At 35.8% G+C, this 15,229-nt stretch overlaps 2 protein-coding genes across 2 annotated transcripts; both read right to left on the bottom strand.

Annotated features, from left to right (window-relative positions):
• Positions 1–942: 942 nt before the first annotated feature.
• LOC118268489 (aldehyde dehydrogenase, cytosolic 1-like) lies at positions 943–4,848 on the bottom strand. The gene is made up of 11 exons (XM_035583009.2): positions 4,681–4,848; positions 3,825–3,929; positions 3,444–3,711; positions 3,252–3,368; positions 2,976–3,163; positions 2,791–2,893; positions 2,527–2,711; positions 2,250–2,414; positions 2,011–2,168; positions 1,721–1,795; positions 943–1,147 (listed from the first exon to the last, which is right to left on the bottom strand). The coding sequence occupies exons 1-11, from the start codon at positions 4,705–4,707 to the stop codon at positions 1,078–1,080; spliced, it is 1,461 nt and encodes a 486-aa protein (XP_035438902.2). The 5' UTR covers positions 4,708–4,848; the 3' UTR covers positions 943–1,077.
• A 4,526-nt stretch (positions 4,849–9,374) lies between these two features.
• On the bottom strand, positions 9,375–15,132 carry LOC118268491 (aldehyde dehydrogenase 1A1). Its single transcript, XM_050706235.1, has 11 exons — positions 14,969–15,132; positions 12,878–12,982; positions 12,335–12,602; positions 12,136–12,252; positions 11,659–11,846; positions 11,473–11,575; positions 11,211–11,395; positions 10,639–10,803; positions 10,250–10,407; positions 10,000–10,074; positions 9,375–9,585 (listed from the first exon to the last, which is right to left on the bottom strand). Exons 1-11 carry the CDS (start codon positions 14,993–14,995, stop codon positions 9,516–9,518), a joined length of 1,461 nt encoding a protein of 486 aa, XP_050562192.1. The 5' UTR covers positions 14,996–15,132; the 3' UTR covers positions 9,375–9,515.
• Positions 15,133–15,229: the final 97 nt, after the last annotated feature.

Raw genomic sequence — 15,229 nt, forward strand, 5'->3', positions numbered from 1 at the left:
GGAGCCCCGGTAAACACGCTAGGTAGTCCGCAGCTCTGGATCAGGTATCAGCTCTACTGGGCCCTTTCTGTGGTGGTCTGATGGCTCTTTGAGACGGGCACTGCATCCTAGGGGCGAAACTGGTAATACGGAGAAAAGGTAAAACTAGTAAATAACTCATATTTTATATATACAGTTGTTATATATCTTGTGTTCTAGCGTTACTTAGGTACTCCGAGTGCAAACATTGCCAGAAGGCTACATAAATACACATATTTGCTCGAGACCGAGACCACAATTCTGCATGAATAGTTCGAAAATCATGCTTGCAAAAGCACGGTTGCAAACTTCAGAGAACATTGATGGTCAAAATGTACGTGGTTTAAGGTAATTGCCATCAAAAGGCAAACTTTATTAAGAAAATGAAGATGAGCTCCTTTTTGTTGGAACTTTTTATTAAAGGTGTAATGATACATTACATATCGTCAAGCATTTAATCCCCGAAGGGGTAGGCAGAGGTGCTCATTACGACACGTAATGCCGTTATACAATGTACACCCACTTTTCACCATTTGTGTTATAGTCCCATGTAATAGGGGGTGAGCCTATTGCCATACACAATTCCAGACACCGTGCTACTACTGAAAATTTTACGAAAAGCTCAGCAATACTTTGCCCGATCCGGGATTCGAACCCGAGACCCCTTGTCCGGCAGTCATATGTCTAATGATATATCTAGGATATAATATCACTAATGACAGCAACATGTACATAAATAGTGATTCATATGTGTGGATAATACGTGAGCAACAATCCTGCAATTATTGTCAAGGTTACCTCATTATGCATGGTACCAGGTATCCGTTTTACTATGTGAGTTTAAAATGTTGATTCAGATAGGTACGAAGATCTAAAGGATACCTAATGCAAATTGTGAAATGGAGAAAAAAAGGATAAACGACATTTCATTCTTAATAGTTTATTTAAAAAAGCATTAAAAGTTACAACCGATTTAAATACGATTTCATAAACGATTTTCATACAATATATAAATCTATTTTGTGAGTCTTACAACTAAGGAAAATAAATTAAATTGCTTCAGACTTTCTTTGGTAAGGCGACGGCGACAGTTTTCACCTCGGTGTAAGCTAGCAGCGAGTCCAAACCACTGGAAAATGAAATGAAAATTGCATTAAAATACAATAAATATGAAAGAAAGTACACAAACTTTTTAAGAAAGAAATAAATATATTGGTTTGTCGTGTTGGAGTAGGAAGCATTGATTGTTGGCGTGACGTTGAGTTTAAATTTCCTGGTTGAGCAAAAAGTGTTGAATGGATTGTTCTGCTATAAGCAAAAAGTTTTGGCCCGTAATCAACACCGATGTCCTAATAAATTGCCTTAAGATTTTTCAAAGTTTACATTTTATGAAAACCTTAAGGGTCTGTTTATATCTGAAGGAGCATACGTCGCGTATTAGTGATCACGTAACGCCAGAACAGATAAATGTATAGAAAAACACTTGCCTGAAGATAAGCTCGCCGTATTTTACGTCAAATATGAACCGACCCTACATCATTACATTTGGACGGTTAACTTTGGTTATAACTCGGGGCAGAGCCCTAGTAGATGTTTTTGAAGGGGTGATTGCCAATGACTTCTCTTGCATGTCCTAGAAGACCTAGCTGAGGAACTGTTATAAGAAAGAAAAAAATGTTTGCAAGAAGCTCAGAATACTCACTTTTCACGGCCAATTCCAGATTCCTTGAATCCTCCGAATGGCTGTTGTGGTGTGAAGTGCAGATATGTGTTGACCCTGCAGATATTAACATTGATTTAGTCCATTGTAATAAACACAAATTACTTAGTTAATTACATTTCAGAGCAAAAGCGTAAGGACATCGAATATTTGACTTGTTACGTAAGTCAACTAAGTCGATAATTAGGCTTTGTTAAAAGTTAAATATAATTTGTATTATACAACATTCTTTTAATTGTTAAAAATTTTGATTCAGTAGGTAGTTATCTTACCAAACTGTTCCGGCCTCGACGTGTTTGGAGAACTGCAGAGCATTATTAAGATCGGTTGTGAAGATTCCAGCTGCTAGTCCATAGTTTGTAGCATTAGCTCGGTCAATAGCTTCGTCTAAAGTATCAAACTTCAGAATACTTTGTACTGGGCCAAAGATCTGAAATTAAATATAAGATTATAATTTACGAACTAAAATCAAGACATCAATATAGTAATTCGGAATATTTCATATAAATACCTCCTCCTTTGCGATGGTCATATCATCAGTGACATTAACGAAGACTGCGGGTTGGATGTAGTAACCAGAAGTACCGATTCTGTTACCACCACATAGCAACTTTGCGCCTTCTTGCTTTCCCTTTTCGATGTATCCCAAAACTTTGTTCATCATACTCTCGTCAATCTACAAAAAAACAATCATTTATTTGAACGATAGTGCAGTTTATTTTGAGATGAACGTTTTCCTTTTTTTGTGATAATTAATGGGAGCTATGTGCTAACTCTTTTTAGCTTACCTGAGGTCCGTTCTGTGTGGTGGGATCTGCTGGGTTTCCAACTTTAATGCTCTGTGCGTACTTGACTGCAGCTTCAACGAATTTGTCGTAGATACCAGATTGTACGAATAAACGGGAAGCTGCTATACAGATTTGTCCTTGATGGAAGAACACTGCATTAGCGGCATAAGGCACGGCGACATTTACTGAAAATATAATTATTTTTAGTTTCTATGATCATATAATGACTAGTATTATAGACATTAAAATATTTTGAAAACCTACAATCAGCGTCGTTCATGATGATGAGAGGGCTCTTTCCACCGAGTTCGAGAGTGACCCTCTTCAAGTTACTGGCACCTGACGCCTGTTGGATCAGTTTTCCGACCTATGGGTAAAACAAAGATAATTAATACCACTGTATATGCACAAGGCTTAGTATTTAACACTTTACTTTCAGTAGGACTTACCTCAACAGAGCCAGTGAAAGAGACTTTAGCGACGTCACTGTGGTGAGTAAGGCTGCTACCAGCGCCTGGTCCAAAACCGTTGACAACATTCAGCACACCCTTAGGGAGACCAGCCTCAGCTAACAATGCCGCAAGCACGAGCGCTGTAAGTGGAGTCTGTTCTGCTGGCTTCACCACCACAGTGCAACCTGAATAGTAAATACAAACATGTCATGTCAATTTTGGTTCTAGGAATTTAAAGTACTGTTAATTATAAATATGTGGAATTAGGCTTACCTGCAGCAAGAGCTGTGCAAACTTTGCTGACGAAGATGAAGATCGGACCATTCCATGGTAGGATTAACCCACACACGCCGATGGGTTGTCTTAGGGTGTACGAGAACACTTCACCATCTGTTGACAGTTAAGTAAACATGATGAAAAAGAAGTTAAGGCCAAAATATTAATAGATGTGACTGAGATTCTTACCTGCAGGTATAGTTTCTCCTGTTACTTTATCAGCGCAGCTTGCGAAGTATCTAACTGTACCTACAGCTCCGCCAATGAATGTTTTGGCGTGGGCTAGTACCATGCCATTGTTGTAGGATTCCAGTTCAGCGAGGTATTTCTGGTCTCTTTCCATGAGATCAGAAAACTTACGAAGAATTTCTCCACGTTTGGAGGCGTCCATCTGACGCCATTCTGAGTTGCGATGGAATGCGCGCTTTGCTGCAGCTACTGCCAAGTCTATGTCTGCCTGTAAATATTATAGAAGATATTATGAATACTTATCAATCAAAAGTATTCTACCCTGATAAGTATGTTTGTTCACATAACGACCGATACCATGTATTTACAAATAAACTATACCTTATCACCCTCAGCGACTTTGGCGATGACGGACCCATCATGAGGGTTGTATGTCTCGAAAGTTTTGCCACTCTTAGCGTCCACCCATTCGTTGTCAATTAACAACTGGAAAAAAAAATATTTCTTTATGTTGTGGCGTAAAGCTGAGCCCTAAAAATGTGTTTAGGCTCATAAGATTTTCTGTCGAAATAATTAGGGAATGTAATTTTTTGTGTTAAGTGAAGAAAATAGATATTTTCTATGTGGGCCATGCAGAAAGTAGGCTTCAATTTAAGTAACGCCCAGTTTTTGCTATATGAGACCCACGGCCCATGGCTCATGTAAACAGCGATGTCTACTCTAAGTCAAATATCAGTTCCTTGTTACAAGGTTACACGTACTATATCAAAGATAAATCACGAGAGTATTGTCAACCAACCAAGAACTTTTTTGGTACTTTTCGAAAAGTATTCATTTCAATGAAAATGTTTTTTACCCTTTGCAGTCTAAACCCATTCGTATTTTTTAATTAAGAATATTAGAAAAAAAAAATCACGGAATCAAATCTCGTCTTTTTCATATTTTAAATTTCTTTATAAATAAAAAGTTTTCGATTGAGTACACAATTATTTTTTTAATAATTAAGATCATATTCAAATCTTTAAATAATAAATTTTATAGTGCTACAAATTAAATAATGATAGAACTATAATAGTTCTAACTCAAACTAAACACTCTCAAATATTTACCCGAACCAAACATTTACAAGTAAAATGGCCTTGACTCGTAATATTACCTTATAGAACACACTAAGCGTAAAGCACAGATAAAAAACAATACTTTTTCTACAGCTAGATAAAAAAAAAACAACACAAACCCTTGTGTATTTAATTTCTGGTGCCATTTTTATTTTAATTTAAATTTGTTAAATTATTTTTCACTGATACACTATACGGTCCACAACACGACAGCCGCGCGGAATGCGACTCTTTGGAATACAAACCGGTGCCGTAATAGGCAACGTAATCTCTCATAAGTGCTATGGAGATATATTATGTTTAAAAAACCAGATAAAATCATGCATATCATCGTTACCGACATATTTTGTTGTCAACAAAAAATTGTTGTTTACAGTACGAGGATTAGTTGAAGCCAATTTGAGTTCTAAATTCTGTTTAACAAAGATTATGTTAAGTTTCATCTGTTGTTGATATTGTTTGTAACTTTAGTTATGATAATAATATTTGCATAAAATGTTATTGTAATATTTAGGTGGAGTATTGGCTGTTTTATTTATTGGTGTTTTCATAGTTTTCTTAATTTCTTTTTATTTTTACTAGGTTAGGTTTCCAATCATATGTATAAATGTTTTCGTCCAAGGTATTATTTTCTTTTTCCAGTAAAATGAACTTGTAAATATTCTTCATTGAACTTTAACAGTAGTAAAAAGCTCCATACAACACATTGATATTAATGAAATCGAAAATCAAAACAAGATTACGTGGTTATTTAAAAATTGCTGCTTATGGATTTATTGAGTATTTTTCTTTCTCTGTGTTGCGATAACAGTTGAAGTGATAACATTTCATAATGTTGTGCAATACACGAATACCGTTTTGTTAACAATATGCCACGCCCATAGCTATTCTGTGTTTCTGTCGGTCAGTGAGACGGGCTAAATGATACAGCTACTTCATATATGTACATATTGTACATAGGTACACTGACTACACAGGTTTGAATGCAACAATCAAGATTAAATGGCTCATAAGAACCACGCTGGACTTTACACCGTCGGGTGATACCTATTATGTAGGTTGGATGATCCAATTGGTCTAGAAATGTTAATAAAACGTTGTGCAATGTTTGGCCCAAATGTATATCAACGTGCAAATAATTTTTGTCATGTGTTGACCACATGATTGCTTGAATTTCTTTAAACCTGTGGTATTATTAAGTACTAGTGGTCGCCTAGTGGTCGAAATTCAACCATATACGATTTAATTTACAATACCACTTAACATACCTTCAAGGATAATTTTTATTTAACTCAAACTCAAACAAACTCTTTTATAAAACTCTTTTCATATGAGACGTGAGAATATCATCGCAATGTCTATTGATTTTGACGTTTTGTCAAATACGATCAGATACTATGCATGTGTGTGTAATGTTTTATTTATTGATTTAATGTACATTATAAGCATTATTTTCTATAAGTGTACCAAATTTTATGCTCCTACGTCCGCGCAATTTTCGTAAAAAACGGTCCAAAGTTTTTGCATCACGTATTAATATATAGATTCTTATATTTACATAAGCTTAGTAAAAAAAATGGGTATTTGATTGTAGGTTTGTTAGAAACCGGCTTGTGAGACGACTCGTTTTGACATAGAGAAGATACATACGTAGTAGAAAAACATTTAGTAGCTGGTATACATACGTAGACTAACAACATGTACATGTTGTTAGAAGACACGAAATTCTTTGTCTGCTTTATTGGTAGAGTGGCGGTAAAGGAGATATAACACTTCAACGGCACCGCTGCAACCCAGGAATAATGCCTCCCGCGCGCTGGCAGCGCGCTTGCAGCCTTTTTTATTACTTCCAAAGCAAAAACGCCGTGCCAGAGCCGTGCTGTGTCCGTGACGTTTATTGGTGCGATGACCCTAAGTTTGACAGCTTTGCTTTAGCTGTTCTTCTAGTCGGGTTTATCGTGCTTCAGAATTTTCTCAATAATATTATTGTATTCTAATTATAGTATCACACAGACTTTCATGAGTTGATAAAATGGAGTTTGAAATTATGCTGGGTTCCAGAGAAATTGCGTAACTGAAACTATATTATTGTTGATTTTGTCTAGAAATTCATTATGCCTTTTGTTTATTTCGGGAATTCTTTGAAGGCACTACAGATAAACAGCAGTTTATCTCTTATTATTTTCTAGTTGGGTAATTGTAAGGTACTTTACATACTTATAGTAGGTATGCAGGAATGTTTTAAGTTAACACACTTGTAGATTTAATATTTTATTCCTTGTTAACTAAACCGATTTGAATTTTCTTTACCTTACTCTTGGCTTATGATTTTTATAACGATGGTATATAATGATGAATTATTACAATGATAACGGTACTTAAAACAAACTAGATCTAGAAGTAGTGGATGTACATAAGTAGGTAGGATCTGTCAACCTCTTCTAGATATTCCAAGTGGGATATAATTCAAGTGGACTCACTGTATAATTCAACAACAAGCCATTGAATACTAAACAAGGTTGACTGAGAAATAGAGTCCAACTACGACCTACAAATTATAGTTACATGTAGATATGTATGTACAAGTCGGTCTATCTTCACCTTCTAGTCAATTATACTACAAGATAACTACGTGATAATAGTCTAATGAGGCTCTTGATTATTCAGTTTGTTTATCTTACAATAAGAGTAAAGCATTATTATAGTTATCTTCTATTGTTAACAATCAATGTGCTGTGCTATAGCATAGCATAGTTAACAATAGAAACACCATCTCCGAATCACGCATTTATTATGATGGTACTAATCAATTTTATTTTTGGTAAATAAAGTTGTTGTTTAATCTGAGATCGTTACTGATTTGTTTCTTTGATATTTATCAAAAAAATAATTATTTTAACTGATATTAACCCAATATTTTGTGTTATTAACTATTTTTTAGAGTGTAATATCGTATTTTATTATTTGTGAGCTGCGGACTAACTAGTGGGTTTACCGGGGCTCCAGCTCGAAAAGCAGGAGTAGGAACGGGGTGGTTATTAGTCAGTAAGAGTCTGACATTCCCTTAGGCGAGGCGAGAGCCTCGTCGTCGTCGAAGTCACTGAATGATTTACCAAAAAAAGTTGTCTCTATGTTCTTTATGTAAGTAGGTAATAGGTTAGGTATATTTATCAAGATTATCATGACAATAAGTTATTCAGTAAGTATTTTGAATGTCGCCAATTTGTCATATCAATACAATTTATAATCTTGAGAGAACCTAGCATATAAGTACTTATGTTCTATTAATAATTTTTATTTCAAAATGTATACGTTCAACTATAAAACGTCAATTTTTAATGGTCCAATAACTCTACTTTGAGTAGGATAGAACAGTTCTAGACTGATATCTATCTTGGTACTTGTCAGTAATTTAGATGAGGCCAGCTTGCTATGCAGTTAGCGGTTATGGCTAGTTCGCACTTCGCTAGTAATTTAATCAAGTAGCGAGTATTTAGAATTTCTCTCTTGGTTTTGATACAAAATCGAAGCGTAATGCCTTGTTCATACCACGTTAGTATTTTAGTCGAGTAACGAGTATTTAGTAGCTCCCTTTTCTGTAGCTCGATTTGACTTTGAGATAGAAGCGAGAGAGAGTTAGTAAACATTCACTACTCGACTAACGTACTAGTGTAGTATGAAACTATGAACATGGCATAACAAATCTACTAAATGCTCACTACTTGACAAAATTACTAGCGAGGTGTAAACAAGGCTTTATCTCTTACACGACTTGAAATAGCCATCCCACACGATCATAGAGATTCCGTGCGCATGACCGACACCTTTAAGCGATTATAGCCCATTTATGGTCTATCGGCGAAATAAGTACAACCACACATACATACATGAAACGTATATTATGCATAGTTATACTCTATTTCATTTGGGAAAAGTATCGTGACTTTTGGTAATTGAATTTACTATTGATAATTATTGTGTTGAAATATCAACTAAAGTAGAAGAACCATGCTTTCGCACAAGTGGGCTGGCTAAAAAAAACCCTCAAAAGGCCGGCAACGCACTTGTAACGCCTCTGTCTATGTCCATGGGCGGCGCGGTGGTGATTACTTACCATCAGGTGATCCGCCTGCTAGTTTACCGGCTTATACCATAAAAAAAACTAAATTATCTAAACGATATCATACTTAATAGGTACTCCATGAAATGGCAATCTGTTTTTGAGATTTGGAAACACATGCATAATGCGATCATATCCATCATACCTGAATGGAACCGATAACAACAGCAATCACAGATTCAAAACAAACTTAATTGATAGACTATCGATTTTATCTATACGTGAGTTAAAGTGTTATTTTGTAATATTTTTAAAATGATTTCAAAATGTTTCACTCTTGTTGAATTGAGAAATGCTCCATACAAACTCTCCCTCCCGCTTTTAGGGAAATGGGGAATTGGAAAGAAACAAAAAGTAGCCTATATAACTGTTTCTAATTAAAAATCTTGACAATTCGTTGCTCCGTTTTGCTGTGAAAGATTGACAAACAAATAGACACACACACACACACTTACATATTCATATTATTAAATGTAAGTATAATAAGTTGGATCAGGATGTCATTCTGTACAAATAAATTATATTGTAGCAAAGATGTGTGCACTTGTCCAATACTTACTTTGGGTACTCTTTGATAGTTAAACAATTAATTATCGTTATATTAGGTGCATTTGATGAATATTCAATTCAATTCAATAACACCACAACGTCATATAGTTAAGGTTTTGAAAAAATAAAAACAAGTTGTTATGAAAAAAATACAATTGTTTTATTTAAAAAACGTGTAGATTATAAACAACTTAACATAATGTGCATGTATGTGCAATAAATACAAATATGTCGTAAAAATAGTAGCCATATATAGTGGCAACTGTTTGATCTGCTTCTTTAACGTTAAACCTTCTTGGGCAATGCTAGGACAATCGTTTTTGTTTCGGTGAATTCTCGAATACCCTCCAAACTACTGCAAAGTAAAAATAAAACAAAACTATTAGTCATTCTATTAAATATTTTTATGTAATACCTAATTATTGTGAGAGAAATACAAAATTAATTAAAAATAAATATTAACTGAAGTGTCAACCACTTCAGGTGACCGAAATCTGGCCTACTACCATGGTCCTAAGGTTCAGCATTGCTACTTAATGTGGCAATGCTGTAAGTCTTTCAGGCACCCATCAACTACAAGCAATGAGGATATTTCGAAGCCGTCTACTAGCTTTTGTATTATTATGATAATTTTAATTGAAAATAATGGTTTAATCAAGTGACTTGACACTAGTAAATCTTTTTTTTTTCAGAGTAAATTATAATGTTGTACTAATGACAGATTATTTGTATGGTAATAGGTACTTGTTAAAAATATTTTATTACTTACTTTTCACGTCCGATTCCAGATTCTTTGAATCCTCCGAATGGATTCTGTGGCGTTAATTGTAAATATGTGTTGATCCTGTAAAGTATACAAATCTACTAAATAGAAGGTTAAAAATAAATCCCTTTGTCGTCTGCGTCGGTAGTTAATCACGTAATTTTTAATGTTTATCATCATACTCAACAAATGAATTTCTTTTAATAAATATTAAAGAATCTAATGAATAAATATAGCTAAATATTTGATGTCATACCAAACAGTACCAGCCTCTACGTGCTTAGAGAACTGCATAGCGGTGTTCAGATCTGTTGTAAAGATACCAGCTGCCAGCCCATAGTTTGAAGCATTAGCACGTTCAATAACCTCTTCTAAAGTATCAAACTTCAGAATACTTTGTACTGGGCCAAAGATCTGAAAATACATATATAACTTTAGGTCAAATGACGATAATATCAATACAAAATGTAATTTATTTATTTATTAGAAACTCTACGGCTTACTTTCTTAAGTACATAGTACCTATGTTATGTATAGGTAAAGAAACATGGGGCTCTGAAGCCAATTACATAGTTTCAAAGCATACATTATATATTATAAAGCTAGAATATGTATATGTACAAAGTGTCTTTATTACAATTGTACCTCTTCTTTCGCGATAGTCATATTATCAGTGACATCTCCAAATACTGTGGGCTGAATGTAATAACCTGTGGTGCCGATCCTGTTTCCACCACACAACAGCTTCGCTCCTTCGCATTTTCCTTTCTCAATATATCCTAAAATTGTGTTCATCATGGCAGCGTCAATCTATGAATTTTAAATATTTATTAGTGCCTAACATACAGCAATAGGTATACAAGTCAATAATGCAACGTGCCGCCTTTTATACCCGAAGGAGTAGGCAGAGGCATACATTCGGTATGTAATGCCACTTTTCACCATTTGTGCTGTAAGTCCCATGTAACAGGGGGCGAGCCTATTGCCATATACTGTACAAAATACCAGAGTACGCGCTACTACTGAGAAATTTTCGAAAAACGAAAAAAAGTGCAGCAATTCCTTGTCCGACCCGGGAACTGAACCCGAGACCCTTTGTCCTGCAGTCGCATTTGCGACCACTCGACCAACGAGGCAGTCTCGACATGTAAGTCAATAGTATAAGAAATATAAGTGTTTATTATTTTGCTATGTTGCTTTCTAAAGTCTGCTATTACCTGAGGGCCATTTTCTGTGTCAGGATCAGTTGGGTTTCCAACCTTGATTCCTTTTGCGTGCTCGACTGCAGCTTCGACAAACTTATCATAAATTCCAGACTGGACAAACAAACGTGAGGCTGCTATGCAAACTTGCCCTTGGTGGAAGAAAATTCCATGTGCAGCAAACTGAACTGCCGTTTTCACTGAAATAACAGAAGTTATTAGAATACTTTTCATTGCAAATATGGCGTAGGTGGATAAATTTTAATAAATGGCTTACAATCGGCGTCGTTCATAATAATTAGGGGACTCTTGCCACCAAGTTCAAGAGTAACACGCTTCAGGTTGCTCTCTCCAGATGCAATTTGAATCAGTTTGCCTACCTGTGGTAAAAAATAGTCAGTAATAGAATTTATATTCCATACTTTAAATACTCCAGTCTACAATCTACTGCAGGATTACATACCTCAACGGAGCCAGTGAAAGACACTTTAGCGACGTCGCTGTGGTGAGTAAGGCTGGTACCAGCTCCGGGGCCAAACCCGTTGATGATATTCACCACTCCCTTAGGGAGACCGGCCTCGGCAAATAGTGCCGCTAGCGCCAGTGCTGATAGTGGTGTCTGTTCTGCTGGCTTCACCACCACGGTGCAACCTTAAATGGTATTGTAATATTAAAAATGGCCTTACAATTGGACTTCTTTTTAATTTTATTTTGGTATGTGCGTACCATTACCAATCGCCGCCGCCCATGGACATTTGAAACAGCAGAGGCATTACAAGTGCGTTGCCGGTCTTTTGGGGGCAAATTGCTAACAATTTAAGAGTTGTTGGGAAATCGGGGATTGGGAAGATTGGGAAAGGGGGAATTGGGCCTCCGGTAACCTCACTCACACAACGCAAGCTTATAATCAAATCAGTTAGTAAACTAAGTATAGACTTACCAGCAGCTAAAGCAGTGCAGACTTTACTAATAAATAGGTAAATAGGACCATTCCAGGGTAGAATTATAGCGCACACTCCCACGGGTTGTCTCAGGGTGTAAGAGAATACTTCACCATCTGTTGACAGTGAACTTTTGTAGACACTTGGTTTAAATACAAAGGTGAACGATGTTAGCAGTATGCTAGTATTGTGTTTTACCTGCAGGAATGGTTTGTCCTGTTATTTTGTCAGTACATCCAGCCAAATGACGGGCTATATTGATAGCCCCTCCAACAAAAACTTTGGAGTACTTCAATACCATCCCATTATTGTATGACTCGAGTTCTGCAAGATAATCGAGGTCTCTTTCCACGAGGTCAGAAAATTTGCGAAGCATTTCCCCACGTTTGGAGGCGTCCATTAAACGCCATTCAGAGTTGCGATGGAATGCGCGCTTCGCGGCAGCTACTGCCAAGTCTACGTCCTCCTGAAAACAGTTTAAGATGCCATATTAGAAGATTTTCTCTTTTTTCTCTTTTATACTACTAATTTTGTAATATAGATTCATGGTATTTTTGTAGTTGATCCTACTCCGATCTAATCGTATATCCTAATCTGATTGTCAGAGTGGCGGAGAGCCAGTGGATGCAGGTGGCGGCTTGTCGTTCTACGTGGAGGACTAAAAGGGAGGCCTTTGTTCAGCAGTGGACGTCTCTCGGCTGATGATGATGATCCTACTCTTCTAGGATGTTTTACACCTACCTTATCACCCTCAGCGACTCTTGCGATGACGGATTCATCATGAGGGTTGTATGTCTCGAAGGTCTTACCACTTTTAGCGTCCACCCATTCGTTGTCAATGAACAACTGAAAAACAAAACAATGAATAAAAGCCTTGTACTGTCAAGATAAAAATGTTTTCGAATAATAAAAAAAAAAAAATATCAAGTACAGTTAAGGACGTAGATTTTTTATTGGTCTAGAAGCCCTGTAGGCAACTATTGTGTATATCTGAGATCTTGGATCTAGACACACGGCAGTGTGTCCGCCAAGTTCGAGCAAAAAAACCGACACACCGGCCGTGGGTTATATTACACGAACCATTTCGGGCCAAGTTCGACCCACCTTTAACTCAAAATCTATTTTATCTACGCATATGAAATTTCTAGTATCTGTCGAGATCTACTTACTTATCTAAAATACAAAATTTCATTAATGTACCTATTGTAGGTCTTGAGATATTGACGTCAGAAAATCGCTATTTTTACTATACACTCACTGACTGACTCACTCACTCATCAAAAACCTAGACCACTTCCAATGGTCGTATTGACTTGAAATTTGGCATGAAGGTAGGTCTTTAGGTCAAGGTAAAGGAAAAAATCTGAAAATGGCCAAGTGTGAGTCGGTTTTAAAAATAATGAAGGTGTAAATTCATACCCCTAAGGAACTAAAACAAAAAATGTATCTATATCTTCCAATGGTCGTACCCACCTAAAATTCGTTACGAAGATTTGTATTTAGTCAAAGTAAAGTAAAATAAGAAAAAAAGAAAATAAACCTTACAAAAATAAATGAAATCCCACCAAAACATAAATGTGAAAGGCTGCCAAGTTCGATAATATTTGAATGCTTCGCCTATAAAAGAAGTGAGATCTAAATAAGTACCAAGTTCCATACACAGACCTCAGTTAAAAATGATATAACTTGGCAAGTTTTAATAGAAAATTATATACTTGACTCATTGCGTTTAGTAGGTTTATAACAAAGTGTGTGAAAACTTGCCAAGTTTATTTTACTTTCTTTGTACAAGTTTTCATTAAAACTTGCCAAGTTATATAATTTTTAACTGAGGTCTGTGTATGGAACTTGGTACTTATTTAGATCTCACTTCTTTTATAGGCGAAGCATTCAAATATTATCGAACTTGGCAGCCTTTCACATTTATGTTTTGGTGGGATTCAATTCACAGAGAAGGTTAGTATTATGTCTGCGGAGGGCGAGCAAGGGTAGCTCGCCGCCCGACCAGAACCAGACCCGTGCGTACGGCGCGTCACGTTCCACGCGCGCCTCAAAGAACCACCACAGATGGGGCCCAGTAGAGCTGATGCCTGATCCGGAGCTGCGGCTACCTAGCAGCTTTTTCAATAAAAACAGCTGTTAGATTTTTGTATATTTATTAGCCGGTAAAACAGCGTGTACCGGCTTTTTTAGACATGTGATGTTATGTTATGTAATATTACATTTTGTTATCTTAATAAGTAGGTAATCAGTATCACCCCACCTACGTCAATGTAAGTATTTGATAACACACATATAACATAATCGCAGTATTATTTAGTCTGTTGCATAGTATACACGTTTTCATATATGATATCACACCTTATCAACAATAATTATGTGTATAGCCAGCCATGCTTTATGAGTAGACTTAACAAATATGGTACTTAATTATAAAGCTTCAAGGTTCCTTTTTGTAGAACGGTAATAATAAAACTGTCTGGCATACGTCTAAAAAACGTGTCTAGAATATCAAAACGCTTAGATGAGACGTTGAGACTAAACACGATATTTGCATAATTAAAGTACTTGTGAATTTTTAACACAACCATTCTTGTAGGTATTATTAAAATTAAATTTAATTAACACAGTATACAGAAAAGTGTTTTACAATCTCTTAACTGGATTCTTATTTCTTAACGAACTAAACTTTTTTTATGTTTCTAATTAGAAAGAAAAGAGCTACGTTTCGATACAAAAATAACTCTTGAACTTTAAAAAATAAGCAATTATATAAGCTTTGTTAAAATTTGGTACAAGAAAAATTACGTAAATATTTTAAAAAGTGCTAACCTTAGTGTATTTAATTTCGGGTGCCATTTTATTTGTATCTTTACTTTTTTTACACGAACACAATCACAGCGAGCGTCGCTTCCTACTGACGCAACACTACCGAATGCAGTTTGTAGCCAAAACACGATTATTATGTATTACATGACACCATAGACCGAGAAACAATGAGTACACAGTTCACATCCTTGCAAAGACAAAAAGATTAATTAAATAATAACTTAGGTACTTAAGTTATTTATTGTGGGGTATATTGTCAGTTGT

The sequence above is a fragment of the Spodoptera frugiperda genome, chromosome 29 (genome assembly GCF_023101765.2).
Source record: "Spodoptera frugiperda isolate SF20-4 chromosome 29, AGI-APGP_CSIRO_Sfru_2.0, whole genome shotgun sequence".
In the NCBI taxonomy this organism is placed as follows: Eukaryota; Metazoa; Arthropoda; class Insecta; order Lepidoptera; family Noctuidae; genus Spodoptera; species Spodoptera frugiperda.